This window comes from Desmodus rotundus, chromosome 4, assembly GCF_022682495.2.
Source record: "Desmodus rotundus isolate HL8 chromosome 4, HLdesRot8A.1, whole genome shotgun sequence".
NCBI lineage: Eukaryota > Metazoa > Chordata > Mammalia > Chiroptera > Phyllostomidae > Desmodus > Desmodus rotundus.
This window is the reverse complement of record NC_071390.1, coordinates 84261946-84283997: the sequence shown is the minus strand read 5'-3', so window position 1 is coordinate 84283997 and position 22052 is coordinate 84261946. Positions and strand designations below refer to the sequence as shown.

At 41.5% G+C, this 22052-nt stretch overlaps 1 protein-coding gene across 8 annotated transcripts in view; it reads right to left on the bottom strand.

Annotated features, from left to right (window-relative positions):
• The window catches only part of HERC3 (HECT and RLD domain containing E3 ubiquitin protein ligase 3), a 106935-nt gene extending 85577 nt beyond the window's left edge, over positions 1-21358 (bottom strand). For 2 of the 8 annotated variants that reach the window (XM_045183759.3, XM_045183760.3), the window contains exons 1-3: positions 21237-21357; positions 18652-18713; positions 9037-9291 (exon numbers count right to left, since the gene is read on the bottom strand). In XM_045183759.3, the coding sequence (XP_045039694.2) occupies positions 9037-9262 (226 nt within the window). In that variant the 5' untranslated portion in view covers positions 9263-9291; positions 18652-18713; positions 21237-21357. Of the gene's footprint in view, positions 1-9036; positions 9292-18537; positions 18714-20522; positions 20769-20807; positions 21194-21236 lie in introns of those variants that run through there. The other 6 variants (XM_045183761.3, XM_045183755.3, XM_024574863.4 and 3 more) reach the window with 6 other exon arrangements.
• Positions 21359-22052: the final 694 nt, after the last annotated feature.

Below are 22052 nucleotides of genomic sequence, written 5' to 3'. Positions count from 1 at the left end.
TGCTATCTCTATTTTTCCTCTTTCTTTTCTCTGCTAGTTCCCAACATTCTTGCTTCCAGCTGGGTCTGGAGAAGACCAGCTTCGCCTCCACCTCCTTGATGAAAACCAGGGGACTTGCTGCCTAAGGGCATAATGATCGCCACCTTCCTGCACTCCCTTTTTTTTTTTTTTTTCATTTTAATAACATATTTTTATTTAACCCAATATATCCAAAATATGAGATTAAGTTTTTACCACTAATTGTAATGGGGGAATTAAAATAGAAGTGAAGTTTAAAAATCACATTTCTAGCATACTGAAGTTTCTGGTTCTCAATTGATACCAGCTTTCCCTGCTCTTTAATTTATCCACAACTTCTATTTTCCGACTTAGTCACTGCTTTTGTAGACCTATTTCCAACATCAGCACTAGTAGTTGGCTTTCTTTTTTTTGACTTTGTGCCCAAATAGCCTCTGAGTTGCAATCTTGTAGACAGAAGGTAGAACTTGCTACCACAATCAGCACAATCTATTTAAACATGATCAGCACTATTCATATAGCACTAGGCCAATTCCAAATCAATAAATGAAAGATTTCTTTCACATAATAAAGAATGCAAACTGACCTCTAAACTATCTGAAGTAGGAGGTGGGGTTTTTAATTATTAAGGACTCTTTTCAAGCTCTCATTAATTTCATTTTGAAAAGAAGGAAAAAGAGAGCCTTATAACTCTCTTCCTAGCAGTGTGAACAACTAACTTCCCCCAAAAGTTAACAGACTCAGATGCTATTTTGACTAGACCTCATGGAAAGTTCTCGGACACTCTCGGATTTTAATGAGGTGAATCACATTCCTTCTGAAAGTCTCTCACTGCACTGCATATGTTTCCATCTCAATAGCTGACAGAGTAGCAAAGGAGAAAAATATCACAAGGGAGAAAATAAAATTTTCAGTACAGAGCTGATTCTGGAATTCAAAAAACACAGTACAGTAGCTTTACCTCAATGGAAAAGCACTTGGGAAATATAAGCAGTCTTTAAATGGAGCCCAGAAAATCTTAAAACTGTATCAGTGGACTAGAGAACTGACCCACCACAAGATTCCACTGCTGTCCATCCACTACTGCCTTATACATAACTCATGACCACACATTCTGCAAAAAAAATTAAAAGTGTCATATCACTGAAAGGTGTCTTTATCAATCACATTAACAAACAGATATTCACACTCACCTGGAAATGTACTTAGCTGGGGAAAGGTGTGGAGGTAAAGGATGAAAGGTATTGTAAAGGATGTGTACTTGAGTGTCTGCTTTGTTTCATGGTTTTAACCACAGTTTGACGGCTAAAGGGGAGGGACAGGGGGAGGACCACTAATAATGAATGACTGACTTATGGCCAGGTGACACCACTTGTTAAAGACAGTGTTCTCAGGCAATGCTCATGATTTTTGCAGTCTTTCTAAAAATGGGTAAAACTGCCCGGGCTGGCGTGGCGGTGTGGCTCAGTGGCTTGCGTGCAGGCCTTCAAACCAAACAGTTGCTGGTTCCATTCCCAATTGGGGCGCACGCCCGGGTAGCAGGCACGAGAAAGATGAGAGGCAACAGATCAATGGTTCTCTTATACATTGATGTTTCCCTCTCTTTATTCCTCCCTTCCCCTTTCTCTACAAATAAGTAAATAAAATCTTATAAAAAATAAAAATTGGTAAAACTAGTAATAGAGTTTACTGAAATGAAGTTGCTGAGTCTATTACAGCTCCCTTTGGAGAAGTTCTGCTGCATGACACCAAATCCACTCTTAGCTCTGTGAAGCCTGATAAATGGAAATTTTTACCATTCAAGCCACTCCTTTATTCTCCATCCTTAAAATTCAGCAATTTTTTAAATACAATCACGCTTATCTTTGTTTTACCCAGCCCAAGCCACTTCCCAAGCTCATGTAGAACATGGCAAAGTAACAAAATAATAAGACCAATGAGACATTCTATTTATTTAACACAGTTCTATACCATGTGCCTTCCACGTTGTGTTTAACACTAAGATACAGATGAATAAGAAACTAAATCTTAAGAAATACATGATTTCACATATTATCATAAACTCTAGAGAAAGTTGTTGCCTCATGACAAGAGCCATTAACTTTGTTGTAAAAGCAGATGTGAAGGTGTTCAATTCACAAAAGAAAATATAGATAATATGACACAGAAATAGGACTCCATGATTCCACTTTAAGGTGTCAAAGACCCAAATTTGTACACAATATGAAATCAGTCTTGTGGAAGACGCTATGCATTGCTTACCCATTAGCCAATCGCCCACTTCTTCCTTGCACCAGAACCCTCAGGGATACCAGGCCCCTCCCGAAACCTAGGAGATGAGGAACTGCCAGGGACCCCAGAAGCCCTCCCTGTCCTTCAGACACAATCCTCACTGGTTTTTAAAGCTAGAAGTTATGAGGGCTTCTCTTCCTGGCACTGGAACCATGAGCTAGGGGGCTTGGTGTGTGGCTGGGACTCCTCACTCCTCAGGGGGATCCTCCACAGCCAAGATGTCCCTCCCTGATTTTTATCCAACATACATGGGTATGGGATCAGCCTGTCCCATGTCCCCATCCTTCCTACCAGCCTGAATGTGGCTTCTTCTTCAAATCCTCATTTGTCAGATTTCCATTCAGCTAGATTTCAGTGATTAGTAATGATGGTTGTCCTGCAGTTTAGTTGTAATTTTGATGCAGCTGTGGCGGGATGAGAGTACGGTATTTACCTACACCACTATCTTGACCGGAAGTCTCATCTAATGCCTTTAAAGATGAAAAGGGGATTGTGTCCTGTACCTTTAATCAAAGCACCTGGATCATATTTGGTATTTTACCAGTAAATTAAAGAATATAGTCTTTTTTTGTTTGTTTCTTTTATAAGGACTGAGTGTTAAACAAGAAAAACAGCTTGAGGAAAAAATTCTATTGGGCCTCCCTGATCACCCTGAGATTAAAAAGATACCTGTGAACATAACTCTAGGATTATTAAAACCAAACTATCTGTTAGTACCCAAGCAAAACTCAAACTCAATTCCCTTTCCTTTTCTCCTTTATATATATATACATAGCTGGGATAATAATACTGACCTATTTACAGGACTACCATGAGGATTAATCAGCTTAAAAATGCTAAGCATATCAAGATGAAGAAAGCTTATAATATGTATATGTAGTTAACCACTTTTACAATTAACAAATGTATCACCATACAAACTACTGTATTAATTCCTTAAAATATTGCAAATTTTTAAAAATTACAAATAACTTCTCACATTAAAGATGTTCATTATTAGTATATATTTCCTAAAGCATTCAAATATCCTTTAAGAAAATAGGCTGAGTACAATGGAAAGAATTACTTATAACTTTTGATTAAGGACACCAGAAAATAAAATTACTAAATGACATTTGCTCCTGATCCCTAGGCCTTTGGACCAGAAAGCTGTCCACCCTGCTACCAAAAAAGTCAACACATCTCACCAGGTTTGATTACTACCATTACCATCATCATCAGGTAGGGGGCACAGCCTCCCAGACCACCTTCCACTCCTAATGAGGAAGCGAGAGGGCCCCTAACAAGCATAGTGTTGAGATCTGAATATTTCCTATGGTACCTTCTGCCTTTGATATCGGAGTTATGCCCCTGGAAACATGTACTTCAATAACAGGAAGTCATTATAGAATTTCTTCTATTTCCTTTCAGCTCAGCTAGTTTGCTTTTCAGCAAAAACTGATTAACGTAACAGAGTTATTGAGTCCTTCAGATGCAGCACAGCAAACTGATAAGCTAGTTCACAGTGTTACTTCTACCAGGGTTAGCAGCAACCACAGCTCTGGGAATTGATGCTTTTGAGATGTTCTGCTTTATAAATCTCATTTATCAAACAGTAGGGCTGATACATATGGTGATAGGAATTATGGAAATGCTTAGACTGAATACAAAATGTGAATGTGAATTGGATTAAATTACCTGCAAGAAAGAGAGGAACTAACTAACTCAGGAGAAAGTAAAAGGAACCAACCATAGATATGAATCCAACAGTGCTGCACAGAAATGTTAGAGTCTGCTTATAAATCATTAACCTTGGGTTTGCTATGAAAAGGCTTCCTGGGATTTCTATGCATAATTTTAAGAATTTTAACACAGTCAAATTAGATTAAACTAAATAATTGCACCTAACACAGTTTTTGTCCACTGAATATAGGAAGAAAGGTTAAAGGAAGTTTACAATAATTCAGACAGCCCTAAGCACAAGGACTAGTTTATGCTAATCCCAAAATGGGAAATCAGAGTAAATATTGGGAAAGGAAAGCTGTCCATTTAGCTGAAGAGCAGTGCTGACAATGTGGCTGGGTGAGAATAAGAGAAACAGTACTGAGGTAAAATTTTTCCATTTGTCTCTGTAGGCAACCAGGTCCTATTTTAGTTTAATAAAATATTTTAAGATTTGCTTTATATTCAGTTATAGATTAAACACTTATAAAAAGTCATCATTTAGGGAAAAATTCATATTTTTTGCTTGCTTTATTAAAAAAGGGAAGGCATACAAGTCTTCCTATAATGCAGCTCTGTAACCGTATGTCTTTGGAAATTATGAGATGAATTCATAGGCAAAAACATGAGGAAATTAGGAATAATCATAAAAAATCCTAATCACTGAAACTATCCTTGATCAGGGGAGTGGCAGAGGAGGTGGATAAAGTTGATATCACAATGTAAGGGAGAGAAAAGTCATATGAGAGAATACAGAGAACAATTACAATCCAACACTTAAAAAAAAAAAAAGTGGACATTGAGTTTAGACAGGGCTTGGCATTCTGCCCATGAAAAATGTTTCTGGGAATCACAGGAGGTTTTGCCCTTGGCCAAAGCATAAATGAATGAGTCAGGGACACACCTAAGCTAGAACCCTAGGCTGCCTGACAAAATGGAAACATATAAGGGCCTGCATAACCAGGAGCTTCTTCAGTATTGGAAATGCCCTCTCTCCACCACCCAGGGAAGCTGGTCAGGTAAGGGCAGCACACAGGAGAGAAATGAGAGTCCAAGGAAAGCACAGTAGCCTCAGGAGCAACAAAAGCAATTTGGAAACTATTAGATGTTCTGAAGGATGGGGAAAAAAAGAAGAAATCCATAAAAGCACTATGGAATGCTTTGTATTACTACTCTGACACAGGTACAGGATGCCTCCAAAAAAATGGAATTCAGATACCTCATAACTGTGCCGGCTAGAGACAAAGTATAAAGTATCGGTACACACTGACATGTGAGAGTTGGCAGGACAGACTCAAGGCACATGTTCAAAAAGAATTTTGTGCTAGTACATTGCCTATACCACCACATTCCACCTTTCCTTTTCCCCACTCTTTTTAATCCTTCATACTACAAATTCCTTTGGTATGGGCAACAGCAATTCAAAATCTCAGACTTGCCCATTGTCTCCAGAAACATGTTCTCTGGGGAGGTGGCTTTCTACCTAGTTCCCTCACCAAATACCACAGGGGTTACCTCGGGGTAGCATTCCTGTGGGCTGGGGCCAGCACAGGCTACCTGAAACAGGGTCTGTCTGTGACCGACTTTCCCCCATGTCTAGAAGCTCTCCAGGTCACAATTCTCAACAAGCACATATAGAAAACAGGCTCATTCTCTTTTCCCACTCATTAAAAATAAACCCAAATGGTACCCAGATTTTGAACACACCTACCAATAAAAAAGTTAAAAGAGAGGGAGGTGCTCACCCACATAATCTTTCCATTCAAAGAGGCACTCTTCCACAGTTGCTATGGAGTTTATAATTAACGGACAAACTTAACCAAAAACAGATACTTCTGGAATCTATCGTAATTTATACTAGAACCTTATTTATTTCAAATTTAAATTATACGCATCAGCTGGATTCCATGGTTGAATCTCAAAGCCTTCTTGGCACACCTCTAGCTCAAGTCTCTTATAATCATTCAGCCTTGGCTACAGAGAGCGCTGGCCTGACCCACCGTACCGGCAGAAGCGGAACGGCTGCACCTCACTCCCACAAGCCAAGGAGCCACCTGTGGACCTCCGTCAGGAGGCTTCACAGGTAGAACGTCCGATTTCACTCAGATGTGGTCACCATGGTGCCTTCCACTGAGCTTTGCCATTGTAGGCCTACAAGGATTTTGTTTCCTTTCTCACCTGTCATCTCCAGGTGAGTCTTCTCACCCCAGGTTCTAGGACAACAGTATACAATGAGGCATCCTGAGCAATCAGCTCTACTGGGACGCTGCCTAACAGAAGGCAGAGTCACAGAGAACACAGACAGGAGGGCAACCTTCACAGGCTACAGGTAGCTTTGTGGGATCTTCTTTATCATTTGAATCTACTTCAAGAGCTACACTAGAACAGGAGCCTCCTCCTTTTACAGGAAAAGGAGTTGAGCCCTGGCCGGGTGACATGGTTGGTTGGAGTGCCATTCCATACACCTAAAGTTCTTGGGTTTGGTTCCGTGTCAGGGCACGTGCCTAGGTTGCAGGTTTGGTCCCTGGTCAGGGCACATACAGGCAGTAATCAATTGATGTTTTTCTCTCATACTGATGTTTCTGTCTCTCTGCCTTCCTCTCTCTCTAAAATCAATGAAGAAATAATGTCCTTGGGTGAGGGGAAAATGGGGTAGGGGGGATTTGAGGCTCTGAAATACAGAATCAGAGTGGTAATACCTCCACTAGGTTTGTCTGACTCCAGAGTTCATCCTAACCATGTTGTCTCTGCAGGAGTAATGGAAAGATCTTCTCCTGGTCCCCAAATGACTCCCTTCAGAGGCTGGCCAGGGTGAAGGCAAGTCCTTTGAGGATCATTGGTGTGAAGTAGGCCTAAAGGTTCTCCAAGTCCTGGTGGAATGTAGACCTCCCCCCTCCCAAAAAGCATGATATTGGGCTGTGACCCGCCACTGACCCCTCTGTAAGCATTAATTGTTAGACACTGGCTCTCATCTAGGGACACAGAGCATAGGAGGAGCTTAATGTAAGACACAAGTAAGTTTTAACAGGAGAGGAAAGACCACCTTGGTTTTGAATCTCTTCTAATATGAAAATCATTTTTAAATGTAAAAAACCTTCCTTCCATCTCCAGAATAGTTCTATATTATACTTTTGTATTATATTAATTGGTAAACGCTAAAATGGGATTTACTAACTCAATTTATGAATTGGTGGCACTGTTAACTGAACTTTTATTTTAGAGAACAACATGATCTGCATACATTTGAGAACCTAAAGTATCGGGCGCACTGTATATATAAAGGTGGACATATGGACCATGCTATAAGCCACTTCCTTGAAATCCCATGAGTCCAAGTGTCCAGAAATCCCTGATTAGAACATTGGGTCCTGCTGCAGATGAGCAGGGAGGGCTCCCATGAGGGAACCTGAAGGCAAAGAATGGGGAAAAGCCCACAAATCATACTTCATCTACAGTTCTTCCTAAGACCAGCCCCACAGCCCTTAACCCAATGGTCAACATAAAAACTGATGATGAGTTAACACTAACATGTGGGCAGGGGAACTATGGAATGCCACCACTTCCTATGGGAGGGGATAAATATGAGAAAGCGGGAGACGGTGTCACAGAAAAAGTTAGCTTATCCTGACACCAAAGTGACTTGCCTGAGTAAACACAGAAGAGTAAAATCACTAGAAAAAGACAGCAGGATTGTTGTTAATGAAGCTCCAGTATTTTGATTTGATTTGGATTAAATTAAAAAGTCAGCACCTAAAAAAACAAAATGGCACATGCCCGTGCTAGTATGACAAATTCAGCATGGTCACAGTTTAGGGCCCTACCTTATCATTTGTCACCAAAAGATGACTCCTTTAAATATCATGACCACTACTCCAAATGTAGCTGAAACCTGAGACTAAAAAACTACCCCAGAGATATACCTACGCTATATATACATATAGTGAAGGTCAAATTTAGATCCTTCATACCAGGGGTGTCAAACTCATTTTCACTGGGGGTCACATCAGCCTCGAGGTTGCCTTCAAAGGGCCGAATGTAATTTTAGGACTGTATAAATCTAACTACTCCTTAACAGTTAAGCGAGAGCTCGGCGCTGCCACCAGGTAGAAACAAGGTGCCGGGCTGGATAAAACAAGGTGGAGGGCCGGGTTCAGCCTGTGGGCCTTGTGTTTGCCACCTGTGCTTTAGAAAGGGTGGAAGGGAAAAGAACTTAAACCAATGGACTTTAAATACTCATACCATCTGTTATCAATGAACAAAAGACCTTAAAGCTGAAGGAATCTAATTAATCCCTTACCTTTCCAGCTCCTCCTCTCTCACTCCCATCTATCAACAGTCTTGCCACACTATTCAACATTGCCTGAACAAGGACTACACCCATGCCTTTGTTCATCTTTGGGTACACTCAGATGTGTGCAATAAGCTTGGTGTTCCTACAGAGTCATAAACATACATACACACTTGCTGAAGTCCCTCATGCTTCTACTCGGCCCCCAAAGTCAGAATGAATACCCCTCCCTTAACCCCCCGGCATGTTCTTCAACTTCACCGCACATGTTCTCCCACACGGGTTCCCTGGAGTCCAGTCATCACTATCTCATTCACAGTGCTTAACCCAAAATGCTTAACAAAAACGTGTTTCAGAAATAAATGAATGAATAGGCATTTGAGAGGAAAAATTAAGGGGAAATGGTTCTGATATTGATTGTATGAGGATTACCTATTCACAAAACAATTGCAATGTCTTAGCATTCAATTATGGGAGAAAAATCTATTTCTCTAACTCTAACTAGTCAACTTCTCTCCCCTGGTAACTAATAAGACATATGTTATCTAATAAGATGAAAAAGGAAAAGCCTGGTTTTCCATCAAAAGCGTGAATTAGACACAAAGTCCCAAAGACAAGGGGATCCTGCACTGTTCAAAGAGCCTCCCTGAAAGACAAACAGCTGTTGCAGAATCTCCTCCAGCACGGCAGTGCCTCAGCCTTTCTCACCAGTCATGGGGCAGACAAGGCGCACTCACCTGGCTTGTTTCCTTCCCTCTCGTGGCCCAGCTGCCCCTTGGTGTTCAAACCACACGTGTAAACCTCCCCGTCCTCCAGCAGGAACACGGAGTGGTTTCCTCCACAGGCCACTTCCTTGACGCTTCTGTCTGATATGAATCCACACACCTGTGGCTCGGCCACAATCCCTTGCAGGTTAGTGCTGATACCAGGTTGGCCCAGGGACCAATATCCCCAACATAACATTGTTCTTTTCCTTCAGGGAATCATGTAGCCTAGAAAAGAGTTTTGTAATAAAAGGTTTTAAAAAATAGGTCAAAGAAAATCACAGAGTAACAAATGTAATCAATTATTTAAAAATAACCCCTTAATATTTTTCAGATACCTTTCATCTCAAAAGAATATGTATTAATATTGTTGAAAGTACTCATATTATAATAATAATGCTATTTTTGTGTTTTAGTAAGAGTTTAGAAAACATTTCTAAACAAATTTTGTATGGGTAAATGAATTGTGAACACAGAATGGGGTTTTCAGTTCACTGATGAGGAACTCTGAGTACCAGTGACTTCTTAAAATAATCTTTGCAAACCATATGGTAATAACAGTTTTGAAATTACCCTTATGACTTCACCTTGTCCTTTCTCGTTGAACTCTTCGAGTTTTCTACTTATTTAATTTAAAAAACACTTTTTGAAGTCCTTTAGGTAGCCTACCATTATCTTGAATAGTAATTCACCACTCAAAACAAAAATGAGAAATGTGGGGGGAAAGGGGGTTACTTCTCTGCCATTGCCTCTTACCCATCCTTCTGGATCTGAGTCGAGCTTCATTTCCTACACAAGAGCTTCTGGAGACCATTTCAGCCATGGTCAACCTGCATCCCTCTGATACATTCACTAAATTGCCCTCATTCAAGACTTTCTCTGTATCTTATAACTTAACTCCTCCAACAGATTTTATCTTTTTTAAAGATTTTATTTATTTTTTAGATAGAGGGGAAGGGAAGAAGAAAGAGAGAGAGAAACATCAATCAGTTGCCTCTAGCTTGTCCCCAACTGGGGACCTGGCTTGCAACCCAGGCACATGCCCTGACTGGGAATCCAACAGGTGACCTTTCAGTTCTCAGGCTGGCACTCAATCCACTGAGCCACACCAGCCAGGGATCAACCAGATTTTAATTGCCTTAAGCAGCGACCACAGTATAAGATACACCTCTTCAATCTAGAAGTATTCAATCAACTTTCAGCTGACTGATTACTGCTGACTCTAGCTCAAAGTTTAAAATTCATGCTTCCCTTTCATACAAACGAAAACAAAATTTGACATCTCTGTGAGTTCACACCCACTAGGATGGGTGTAATCAAAAAGGACAGATGATAACAAGTGTTGGTGAGGATGTGGAGTAAGTGGAGCCCTCCTGCAGTACTGGTGGGGACATGAAACAGTGCAGGTGCTTTGGAAACCAGTCTGGCAGCTCCGAAAAAGCCTAAACATAGAGTTACTGTACGGTCCAGCAATTTCACTGCTGGGTACACATCCAAGAGAACTGCAAAATGATAAATACCAGATGATTTCACTTATATGTGGAATCTAAAAAACAAAATAAACAAACAAACAGAAACAAACTCACAGACACAGAAAAGAAACTGATGGTCCCCAGATGGGTGGGGTATTGGGGAGATGGGCAAAAGGGTGAAAGGGATTAAGATGCACAAATTTCCAGTTATAAAAATAATCACAGGGATAAACAGCATAGAAAATATAGTCAAGAATATTTTAATAAATATGTATGATGCCAAGTGGATACCAGACTTAATGGGGTTGTCACTTCAAAAGTTATATAAATGTCTACTATATGTATACCTGAAACTAATATAATATTGTATGTCAACTTTAATTGAAAAATAAATTTAGAAAATTTAAACAGAGCCCTGACTGGTGTGGCTCAGTGGGATGGGCACTGTACTGCAAATCAAGAGGTCGCCAGTTCAATTCCCAGTTGGGGCACATATCTGTTTGCGGGCCAGGTGCCCGGTTAGGGGCATGAGGGAGGCAACCACACACTGATGTTTCTCTCCCTCTCTTTCTCCTTCCCTTCCCCTCTCTCTAAAAATAAATAAAATCTTTAAAAAAGAAAAAAGTCTTTTAAAAAATAAGTAGATAAATTTAAATAGAAAAAAAGAATTGCAGCATACATCCACACAAAAACTTTTACTCAAATGTTCATAGCAGTGCTATTCATATTACCTAAAAGTGGAAATAACCAAAATGTCCATCAACTGATGAATGGATAAGCAAAATGTGGTATTGCCATACAATGGAACATTATTTAGCTCCTTATGGTAATGCTCTCTGATTTACTCTTTAAACTCTTTCAGGAAATGCATTTAAAAAACCAAAAGAAAATAAAATATAAAACTAAATCTCAATTTGCTGTCTTAACCAGAAAATTATGCTTGTTTTTAAGATTTTTTATTCCCTGTGTTGACTCTAGAACTAAAAGAAGAAGAAAAGAAAATTAAGCTTTAATGTTGTTCTTTGAGTTAACTGCAAAGAGATGAGAGTAACATGAAAACAAGGTGAGGGGAGGGTGTTAGAAGAAGATACATACATTTTTTTAAATTACTTTATTGTGGTTCAATTACAGTTGTCTGCATTTACTCCCCACCACTCCCTCCCACCTCAGCCAAACCCACCTCCCTCCCTTGCTTCCACCCTTGGTTTTGTCCATGTGTCCTTTATAGTAGTTCCTGAAAACCCTTCTCCCCACTGTCCCCTCCCTACTCCCCTCTGGCTATTGTTAGATTGTTCTTAACTTCAATGTCTTTGGTTATATTTTGTTTGCTCTTTTCTTCTGTTGAATGTGTTCCAGTTAAAAGTGAGATCATAAAATACCAGCAAGATCACATAGTCTTTTTTCCCAATTTGCTAAATTGCTGTATCCACACTAATGTCTTCCTAATTTTTAATGTCTCATGACTTGTCTTATCTCTCCTATCAACAGTTACATAGGCAACATCAGAGTGCTTACTATACATGAGTCACTGGGACAGCAGGCATTGTATATCATTATCTCACTTCATCTTCACATCGACCCTCTTCCACAAGTATTGTTTTTAGCCTCGTTTTCACATAAAGCAAAACTCAGAGAGATTAAGAAGCATGCCTGAAGTCACACATCCAGAAGGAGCGAGAACCAGGCTATAAATCTAGGTCTGATGCCCACGTCCACACTCATCCAGTGGGCTACAATGCCACCCAAGCAGATTTACTGGGTTGGCAAAAAGTCCATAACATTTTTTCCATACCATGGCTCTAGTAGCGCTTAGTTGTCTTTAACTTCATTCAAAGCAATTTTGTTAGATTGTATTGTGACAGCTGCCATATCAGCATGCATTAAAGAAAACTTATCAAAATTGGTGAATTTTCATGCAGCCATTTTAATATTGAAGATGGAAGGAAATATGCAACATGTCTGGTGTATTATACTTTATTATTTTAAGAAAGGTAAAAATGTAATTGAAACACAAAACAAGATTTGTGCAGTATATGGAGAAGGTGCTGTGACTAATTGAACGTGTCAAAAGTGGTTTGCAAACCACTTTTTTGGTACTATTGACATTTTGGCTAAATAATTCTTTGCTGTGGGGCTGTCTTATGCATTGGAAGATGGTTAGCAGCACCCCTGGCCTCTACCCACTAGAAGCCAATAGTGGGAGATAGCTAACATACTCAAAATATCCAAATCAATAGTTATTGGTGAAAATGGAAAATGTGTCTTTTATTTTATGGAAAAAAACTAAACGGACTTTTCAGCCAACCCAGTATATGCCAGCTACAGGAACAAAAAGACACACAAATATACTTGCAGAATGACTAAACTGTAGTCCGTATACAATACAGGATGTCCTGGAAACTTAAAAATAAAGTTGCCCTCTAAGAGTCAAACAAGGCAGAATTAAGAGGTAATGGGTGAGATTAGGCAGCTGTAGCATTAAGCCATCCCCTTAACCACTGAAATACAACATGTCTAAAAATATAGTATCGAGAAGCTGTGATTCCATGTCTACACAAAAATCTATAAACAATGCTCACAGCACCTTTATTCATGCTAAACAGAAATGTCCATCAACAAGCACAATAAACAGACTGCAGTATACTTATACAATGGAATACTACTCATCAATAAAAAGGAAGGGGGGGAGAGGCCATGACTGAAATGCACTTAGTGTAATAGAAAGTTGCAACTCAATGTGGCAGCAGCAACCTTTCTGAAGAATAAATGTTAGTTTTTAAAAATAGGAGACTTGATTTGGGGTAGTAAACACACAGTACAGTATACAGATGATGTATTATAGAATTGTATACCTGAAACATGTAATTTTATTAACCAATGTCACCCCAATAAATTTAATTAAAAATAAAGAAAATTAAAAGTAACGAGGGTGTCTTCAATTGCTTTTTTATCTAATATCTCTCCCCAAGTGCCTTCTTGTTTTGTAACAAACTCTACCCTCTGCTGCACAAGGGCAAGCATGACTCTGGCCAAACCAATCAGAAAACACCACCCCTAAGCCATTGTGGTTGGTGCAGGCACAGGTTTACACTTCTAACTGAGTCAAAGTCCAGACCCATTAAGTTCCGTGGAGCTCTGATGAAAGAATGCCTTTTGCTTCTGAGGAATAAGTGAGGCTACTGCAAGTTACCTCCCCTGCCACATGGAGGATACCTGTAAGGCATTAAGAAGCTACCAGCCACAGAGGTTAAAAGAGAAGAGACAGAGTCCCAATGATGCTGACAGAGCCTTGGATCCCCTCTTGCCTGGTACCAGCACCACCACCTTCACTCTTCCTAAGTACATTTGTTCTTCATTATCTGCAACCCCATACTTGTGAATCTGCCTACTAAATTTATTTGTAACCCCAAAATCACTGCTCGGAGCATTTTTGCAATCATGCCCAGACACGTGAAAAGAGGTGAAAAGTTTGAATCACTCTGTGCCCCCATCCCAGTTGAAGCTGAAGATGATGCTCTGCCTTCTTGTTTCAACTCTCAAAAGTGGTCTTTTCACAATTTAGTGTCATGGTTTTCACATTTTTATATTTTTTCTCAGTAGTTTTGCTGTTTAAAATGGTCCCCAAGAAGAGAGCTGAAGTACTACAATTAGTCATTATTAAATTCAGCCAACCACTTGCTTTCCTTAGATTCTATGATTAATAAGCAACCTTATATAACTTGTTTTCCAAGGCAGATCCTACTACGGGGAAAGAACACCATGGCCAGTTGGTCAAAGCATCCCGGGCTTCCTGGCATTTCTACTTCTCATCATTAATTCAGCATCCTGGATCTATCAGCTTCTTATAAGTTTGTTTAGCATGAGTCAGTCCTTCAGGATCAGCAACACTCTGAATGCTTTGGACAACTGCAAGCCTGAGTAAGCAGCCTGAAGTATATGATCTTATTATTAAATGACTAACAGAAAGCATGTATTAAAAAATACAAATAGGACTATTGTTCAAAATCCTTCCTATGTGAGCTGTAGTAATGGAATCTTCAAGCAGCCAAATAAAAATTACTAGAGAAGTAACTAAATGGCAACCACAAAGAAGCTGTCCCTATAAATGATTAACCCTAATAGAAAATCTGGGCTAGGTCATCATGATGCTTTGCCAAAACTACAGCAGGAAGCACAAAAATCATCTACCTTTCAGAGGCAGATGTTCAGAGCATTGAAGAGAACCAAGCTTTCACTTAAAAGTACACTCAGGTGGAACCCCCAGATTTAGTAGCTAATGGTGTCCATGAATTTAAAGATCCAGTTTCAGCAATGTTCTTCATCACTTGGCATTTGATATCCCAGGTGCTCCCACCCACTTTTTTTTAATTGCCTGTCTCTCCCTCGCTTCCAGAGAAGAAGAATCCTTTATCAGGAAAGGTGCTACAGAAGAATAGAGGACTACACTCTGGCTCAGCAGCCATTGCAGGCCAGCTCAGTCCCATCCCTTCCAATTCCTGCCTCTTATTTCCTCAACACAAAACAAGAGGAAGAAAGACAGATGTTCTGTTCCCTCCAGTCACACCTGGTACTTTTCCTACTCCTTCTCCTCACCTATTTTTGGTAAAAGATTCAGGATCATCTTAGCAGGGCTTAAGGGCCAAAAGAACTAAAGTTCAAGCCCTGAATTAACCACATGCTTGCTGTGAAACCCTAGGGAAAATATTTAACCACTCTAAGCCTGCTGCCTGTAGATAAAGTGGGGGGAAGAGTGACAGGATTGTGAGTACTAATGACACAATGCAGGTAAAGGGAGCTTAACATGGTACCTAGCACACGGTAAAGTGACCAATAAATGTCAGCTGCTACAGTCACTGTTACTTCTACTTCCAGTGCTGTTCTCTGAGGCCTCAGCAAACAGGATCGGTCCCAAAAGAGGCTGTGGGTGGGGGTGTGACTCCCTTCTTCTGTGGCTAGCACTGGCTGCGTTCTGCAAAATCTGTACTACAGCAAACGGCACTGCCACCTCCTGCCATAACTTTCATGAAGGGGATTCGAGGTTGCTAGGAAAAAGGATCTTTGCCTGTTTTTTCTTTTAAATTCTGGGGAGAGCAAGAAGATAGATAAATCTCCCTTTATCAGTCCTAGTGAGAAGAGTGCAAAAGACAAGCGGCAGTTCCTAAGTTCTGCGTCTTGAATCAGACTATGCACACAGTGGCCTAACAACTGATTCTCATTCCTTTGTTTTAAAGTCACTGAAGCCTAAGTAACACTCAGGCAGGACTTTTCACCTCATTTATAATAGGGATAAGCTTCCTCTCACATAAGCTTAGGAGCCATTACCCAAATGGTGTGTGGAGCAAGGAGGGTCTTTTTCAACAGCAGGAAGAGGCAATGTCCAAGGCTTCCATCCGCTGCAGGCACCCCCCAAACCCTTGCTTTAACTACATTTGGAACCAAGACTCCACACAGAATTAACTCAAGTAACAAGGAAAATTCACTCTAATGACATCCTTTATTGTCAAAAATTTTACTACCACATGCAGAAATGGCACAGAAGGGAAAGAAGTTTCAACAGTGGAAACCCACTGCTCACTGTTTTCTCTCTCCTTCACTTCAGCTGGGCTTTAGTCCTCTGACCCTTGCAGCCAATCTAGGGACATTCCAACCCCTCCCCTGACGGTCCCTGTACAGGTAGCGCCTTCCCTGCTACCTGGTGCTGGGCTTCGTGAAACTCCACTGCCTGCATCAGCTGAGTAGCCTGTCTTCAAAGGACGCCCGACACAGCCTGGCAAGAGCTGAAAAGTCTGACAGCGCCAAGTCAAGGAGATAGAGCAGCCAGGACTCTTCACACTGACGGTGGGAGCATAAACTGGTATCACCCACTTTGGGTGAAGATGAAAATGTGAATACCTCACAGCACTGTCTAACGTATCGAGCATCTATACTGCTGCATGATCCTGAGAACTGGAGCTACAAAGATCGGTAAAACCTGGAAACCGAGAATGTTCTGTAGTGATGAAAATGTTACATGTGTGCACTGTCCAATATGGTAACCACTAGTCACATGTGGCTCCTGAGCACTTGAAATGTGGTCAATGCAACTGATGAACTGAAATTTTAATTTTATCTAATTTTAATTAATTTTAATGTAAGTAGTCACATATGGCTAGTGGCTATCTTACTGGACAATGCAGTGAGAAATTCAAGAATATATGCCCCAAGATATGGGCACAAGAATATTCATTTCAGGATTGTTTGAAATACATGAAACAAAAAACAACCCAAATTGTTATCCATAATAAAATGAATAAACTGCAGCATATGCATGAAGTAGAATATTGTACACTATTGAAAAACAAATGATTTCTTTTTTTTTCTGTTTCTTTTTTTTAAAACTTTCACCTAGGTATATGCCCTGACAGGGAATCAAACCCACAAAGTTTTCGGTATACGGGACAATGCTTCAACCAACCAAGCCACCCAGCCAGGGCAAAAAACAAATGATTTCTATCTACAAGCATCAGTGTAGCTAAATCTTAAAAACAATGTTGAAGGGAGGAAAAGCCCCAGAAAAATTCAGAGTATGATGCATCCTTACAAAGTCCAAACACAAGTATAACAAATATTTGGAGAGAAAATCATTGGTGATGATAAAGATACAAAAAAAAGCAAAAACAAATGATCAGAACAAAATAAAAGGTAATGATTATGGGGCAGCAGAGAAGGAGGGCACAATCTGGAAGGAGCACAGAGGGAGCTTCAATAGCACAGCTGATGTTCTGCTTGTCCTTCTATTGTTCTTTCTTAGCCCTTATATTACATATTTTATGCTTACAAATATTTCACACTGAAAGAAAATGAAAAGCATAGGATCACTGCTTCTTGCATCTTACTCCACTCCCCGTGCATGCTCAGAGTGGGAGTTTCCCCGTGCAGGGGACCGGGCTTACTCATCCTTGTATCTCCAGTTTTTGGCATAGCATAGAAGCACAGTAGAGGCTTACTAAGTGCCTAACGAACTGAACCCGTATCTGAGAAAACTAGAACTCCCACAATCTAAATTTGTCAACAGTTTTATTTTCCAGGTAATGTTAAATACAAACATTCCTGATGTAGTGACAAAAAAATTATTTCCTCCATTCTAAATTGCACTTTCCCCTCACCACATTTTAGCAAATCTGAAAGTAGAATGCCTTTTACAAGTGAAGCTGTCATTAAATAGTGGTGTTTCTCAAGGCGAGAAATGAGGAATGTAAGCTCCATAAAGAAAGGACTGAGCCTCTTTTTTTCATTTCTCTATCCCTAGAGACTAGAATAGTGTCTGGCACACAGTAGGAGCTCAATAAATAGTTATTGAATACAGAATAAGCAACATCTACTATTACTGCCTACTGCACATCCAAGTCTGTGCTAAAAACTTCACAGAGATTATTTAATTTGCCCTTTACAAAAACCTCAAGGCTTAGCAAGTTTAGGTGACTTGCCCAAGAATATGTAAATAAGTGGCTGAAATTGGAAACTAAGTGGCAAAGACAGGGTTCCAGCTAATAGGTAACTAGAACCTATGTTAGCCAGAGATGGGAAGGGTGAGTAAAGCAATCTCAACAGTTAGCCAGACTGTCCTCCATGTCCACTCTGACTTGTAATAAAACTAGTTCACTCACTGGTTCACACACAGAAGCACATATCCCTGACTCCAGCAAGTTCTATTTCTAAATGTACCTAAATGTATTTCTAAATATCTAAAAGGGGTAGAGTTATATCATCAAAGAGATTACCTTATAAAGGAGACCTTCAAAGTTCACTTAATCTAAACTCTACACAAGAGACTTACATTATTAACCTCATTTTAATGGCAGCTGAGGCCTTCCAAGGCCAAGCGCCCTTGGTCCTCTGAGAAGTGGTTAAAGAAGAGACTAGGTCTCCTACCTCAGGGACTCACCCGGTTCTCACCACTACATCACAGCAAAAGAAAGTCATTAAGGTTTGTTAAGGTCCCTCTCTAAGCAGCTGTACTAACCTGAGTTCTTTATATAGATCATCATGTTGAATCCTCTTATCAGTTCTGTAGGTTAGGTATTATCTCCATGTACAAGATGAGGAAACTGAGGTTCAGAGAAATTAAGTAACTCACCACAGGTCACACACTTGGCATTTGGACTAGAAGCCAGAATGGTTCCCCCTCACCTTGCAGATCTGCAAGTTGAAGAAATAGTAATTAATGTTAGTACAGAACTCTACAGATACTTTCATGTTATTGAAAACAAAATGAGAAGTAAATTTCTGAAAATAAGAATATCTTTAAATTATGTAACCTTGAATATTCCCCAAATATTATATCTCAGGACTGGAATTCAGTTAAATACTAACAAGAACGTCTAACCAACTATGAGGATGTCACCTCTAAAAGTGAACTAGAGACACTGATAGCTCCTTTAAAAATTCCTGGAATTTGTTTAGATACAAAAGTAAAAATGAAATTATTTTTAAATCTCCCATATAGGTTAAAAAGAGAAATTTTTCTTTAAATAATTCAGTTTTGTCTATTTTCCTCCATGCTTTCCATGTACCACACACGTTATAGCTTATTTTGCTACAACTGGTTTTGAAGACTTTATCATATCTTTCCTTCCCTCCAATACCACATCCTCTTTCATACAAAACAAGATGAAACTGAGAGGCACCTTCAGTCTCTCAAAAGAAAAAGTCCTACATGATTTTTAGATATTATCATCATAACTTTATTTCTATTTTATGTAGAAAATCCCATTCACTTTGAAGAATATTACTATTATTTCTGAAACTGATGCAAAACTATGTTTTCTCTCAGTAGGGATACAACTCTATGTATTTAAAAAAAATTAATTATTATGCAAATCTTAAGAAATTTAAATCTGTTACTCAGAATGAAATGCCATAACCACTCGTTCTAACCACACCATTTGGAACATTTTAGATTGTTTTCCAAAAAAGAAAAGCCCAACTGCATACTGAACAAGTAAAGCCGCATGTTATTCATGCCAACGGAGTTTTTCCAAAGAGGTTTCAAACCTTTCTCCTTGATTTCTGAACACTTTCTCCAAAAGGTTCCTAGGTCAATGTGGTCAAACAATGATGTATAATTAATGCATTTTGCATTAAAGGTGGGCTAAATATGTATCCCCCCCGTTCTTTTTATTTCACCTGATCTTTTAATTTAATCTTTATTATGTTTTCCAATACCATTTAGTCCCCTTATACTGCCCCCCACCCCCAACTATCACAAAACTGTTGACCATGTGCGTGAGGCCTTTTCCCTTTTTGCTCAATCCCTCCACCCCCTCTCCCCCTCTTGGGCCACTAGCTGTCATCTGTTCTCCATTTCTGACTTATATGCCCTTCTTCCAGGGTAAAGCAAAGTACAAAAAGAAAGCGGCACAGTAATCTGCCTCTCTATCTTGTCACATCATTTTAAAAGGCTGTTATCCTCATTTTATTTCCTTTTTCTTTCTCCTCAGTCTGGAGTTAAAAATCAGCTCACTTGATGTTATCAAATCATCAAATGAAAGGTTCTAGAAATAGGTTCCTATTTGTGGAAAGAGCTAGAAGACAAACGAAAATGGAAAAGCTCTAGAATCCTCTTTCCTAAAGCATTCTGTGCATAATGAATGTAAGCAAAATCCTGCAAGGCTTCGCTCTGAATTTAAGGTACTTCCAAATAGGGCTACTTTAAAAGCTAAAGAAACATGTAATCAGAAAACAGCCAGAAACAGTGACCTGCTAAAAGCAAAGTTCCAATAATACATATTCACAGAGGCCCACGGTGCATACTCCCAGAATCAATGCACAGTGGCTTCAGGTGCTGTCTCTACCGCACTCTCTGGCTCAACTGTTTCAGCATTACACATGCTCTTCTCTGTCAGTTGTCCTGGTTTGCCTACTGCACACATTTACAAATGGCTCAAAGTGCCACCTTCCCCCAAACATCCCAGTTTCTGACAACCCCGCGCCCGTCCGCATACTTACGTGTCCGCGCGCGGGCGCACACACGCACACACACTCGAGCGCGCGCGTGTCCACATACACACACACACACTGTCGCCCCGACTCCGCCTAGGAGGCGGACTCGAGTGAGACGGGCCCGGCACGGCCTCTGCGAGGCGGGTGGTGCCGGGCGCTGTGGACCCACGGGCGCTGTCACCGGAGGCTGTGCCCTGCGTCCTCAGCGCAAACTCCTTGCGGCCGCCGGGGCTCCCCAAAGGCGGAGACCTCTCCCGCTCCCATTTCCCGGGGAACGTCCGCGCCCCTCACCGCCAAGGTGTCTGTCGAGCCCCGGAATTTAAATAGGGATCAGCGAGGAGGAAGAGGAGGATCTTCTTTTTTACTTTCCGCGTCGCAATTCCTCCTGGACTGCGAACTGGGGAGTCGGGGTGGGGGGCGCTCTCAGTTTTAAAGCTGCTTCCGGCCTTTCTGGGCGCGGGGGCTCTTTTGAACAGAGGGAGAGCCGCGAGAACGCCAGGGCGGCGCACAGGAGGGCGAGCGGCGCCCCCGCAGGCACTGCGGACGCCCAACCCCGACCTCCCAGGACGCCGGGCCCCGGGTTGTGGGAAGTGCCCTGAAGCCGCAGCTGCCCCTCCTGGAGCCGCACACTGACAGTCGTGTCCTGGGGAACGTGGCGGCGGCGTGGCTCCAACACTGCAGTGCCCTCCTCCCTTGAACCCCGGTCCCCGCCCCGCGAACCTTAGTGGGCGCCGAACCGCCGCTCGGTATTCCGACTGTGACAGCCCCTCTGGCCCGGCGTGGGGTTTCTCTGTTTTCGGCGTCACAATAATAAGGAAGTTTCCCCGCAAGCCTGCGGGTGGCGGAATGCGCCGGGTGAATGACTTCCCATCCGGCCAATGGGCACAGTTCTGGGGCGGGGCGCCACCAAACGCGGCCGCGGTGGAGCCGAAGGCAGGGCGACGAGGTGTGCCCGCGGGAGGCGAGGACAGGCCGAGGCCCGGGAGCGAACCCGGGGCGGCTGGAAGTACCTGGACAGCGCGCGCACGGAAGGGACAGCAGCGTGGGCGTAAGTCGGTCAAGATCCGACTGCTAGACAGAGCGTTGGCGCGGGAATAGGATAGCTTTTCACTGCCGGGAAGCGAGCTGTGCTGTGCTGACGAGTGGTTTATCTTTTAGGTTCTGGGCTCCGAGTCTTATTTCTGCAGAGGTGACCACAAGCCTTGGTCATGAGGGGGAAAAGCTAAGGGGTAACAGGTAAGCGTTTTATTCCACGGTGCAGCAGTCTTCTGTTTCACTCGCCTTGTGTGGACTGGAAGAAGTACGGAACCGAAACACGGGACTGCGTGGTGGGAGAGGCAGGAAGGAGGTCGCGATCAGCGTCGGGCGCTGCCGGGACCCTCCTGCAAGGTTGGGGGTGGAAGAGGAGACCTGTGCTGCAGAAGAAAGACGGTCTTGGGGAAGATTGGAGGGTGGCGGCTGGGAGAGCAAGAAAAGAAGTTACCGAGCAGGACATCTTGAATCTAATCTGAAAGACACCAATCTAGTCTAAAACCC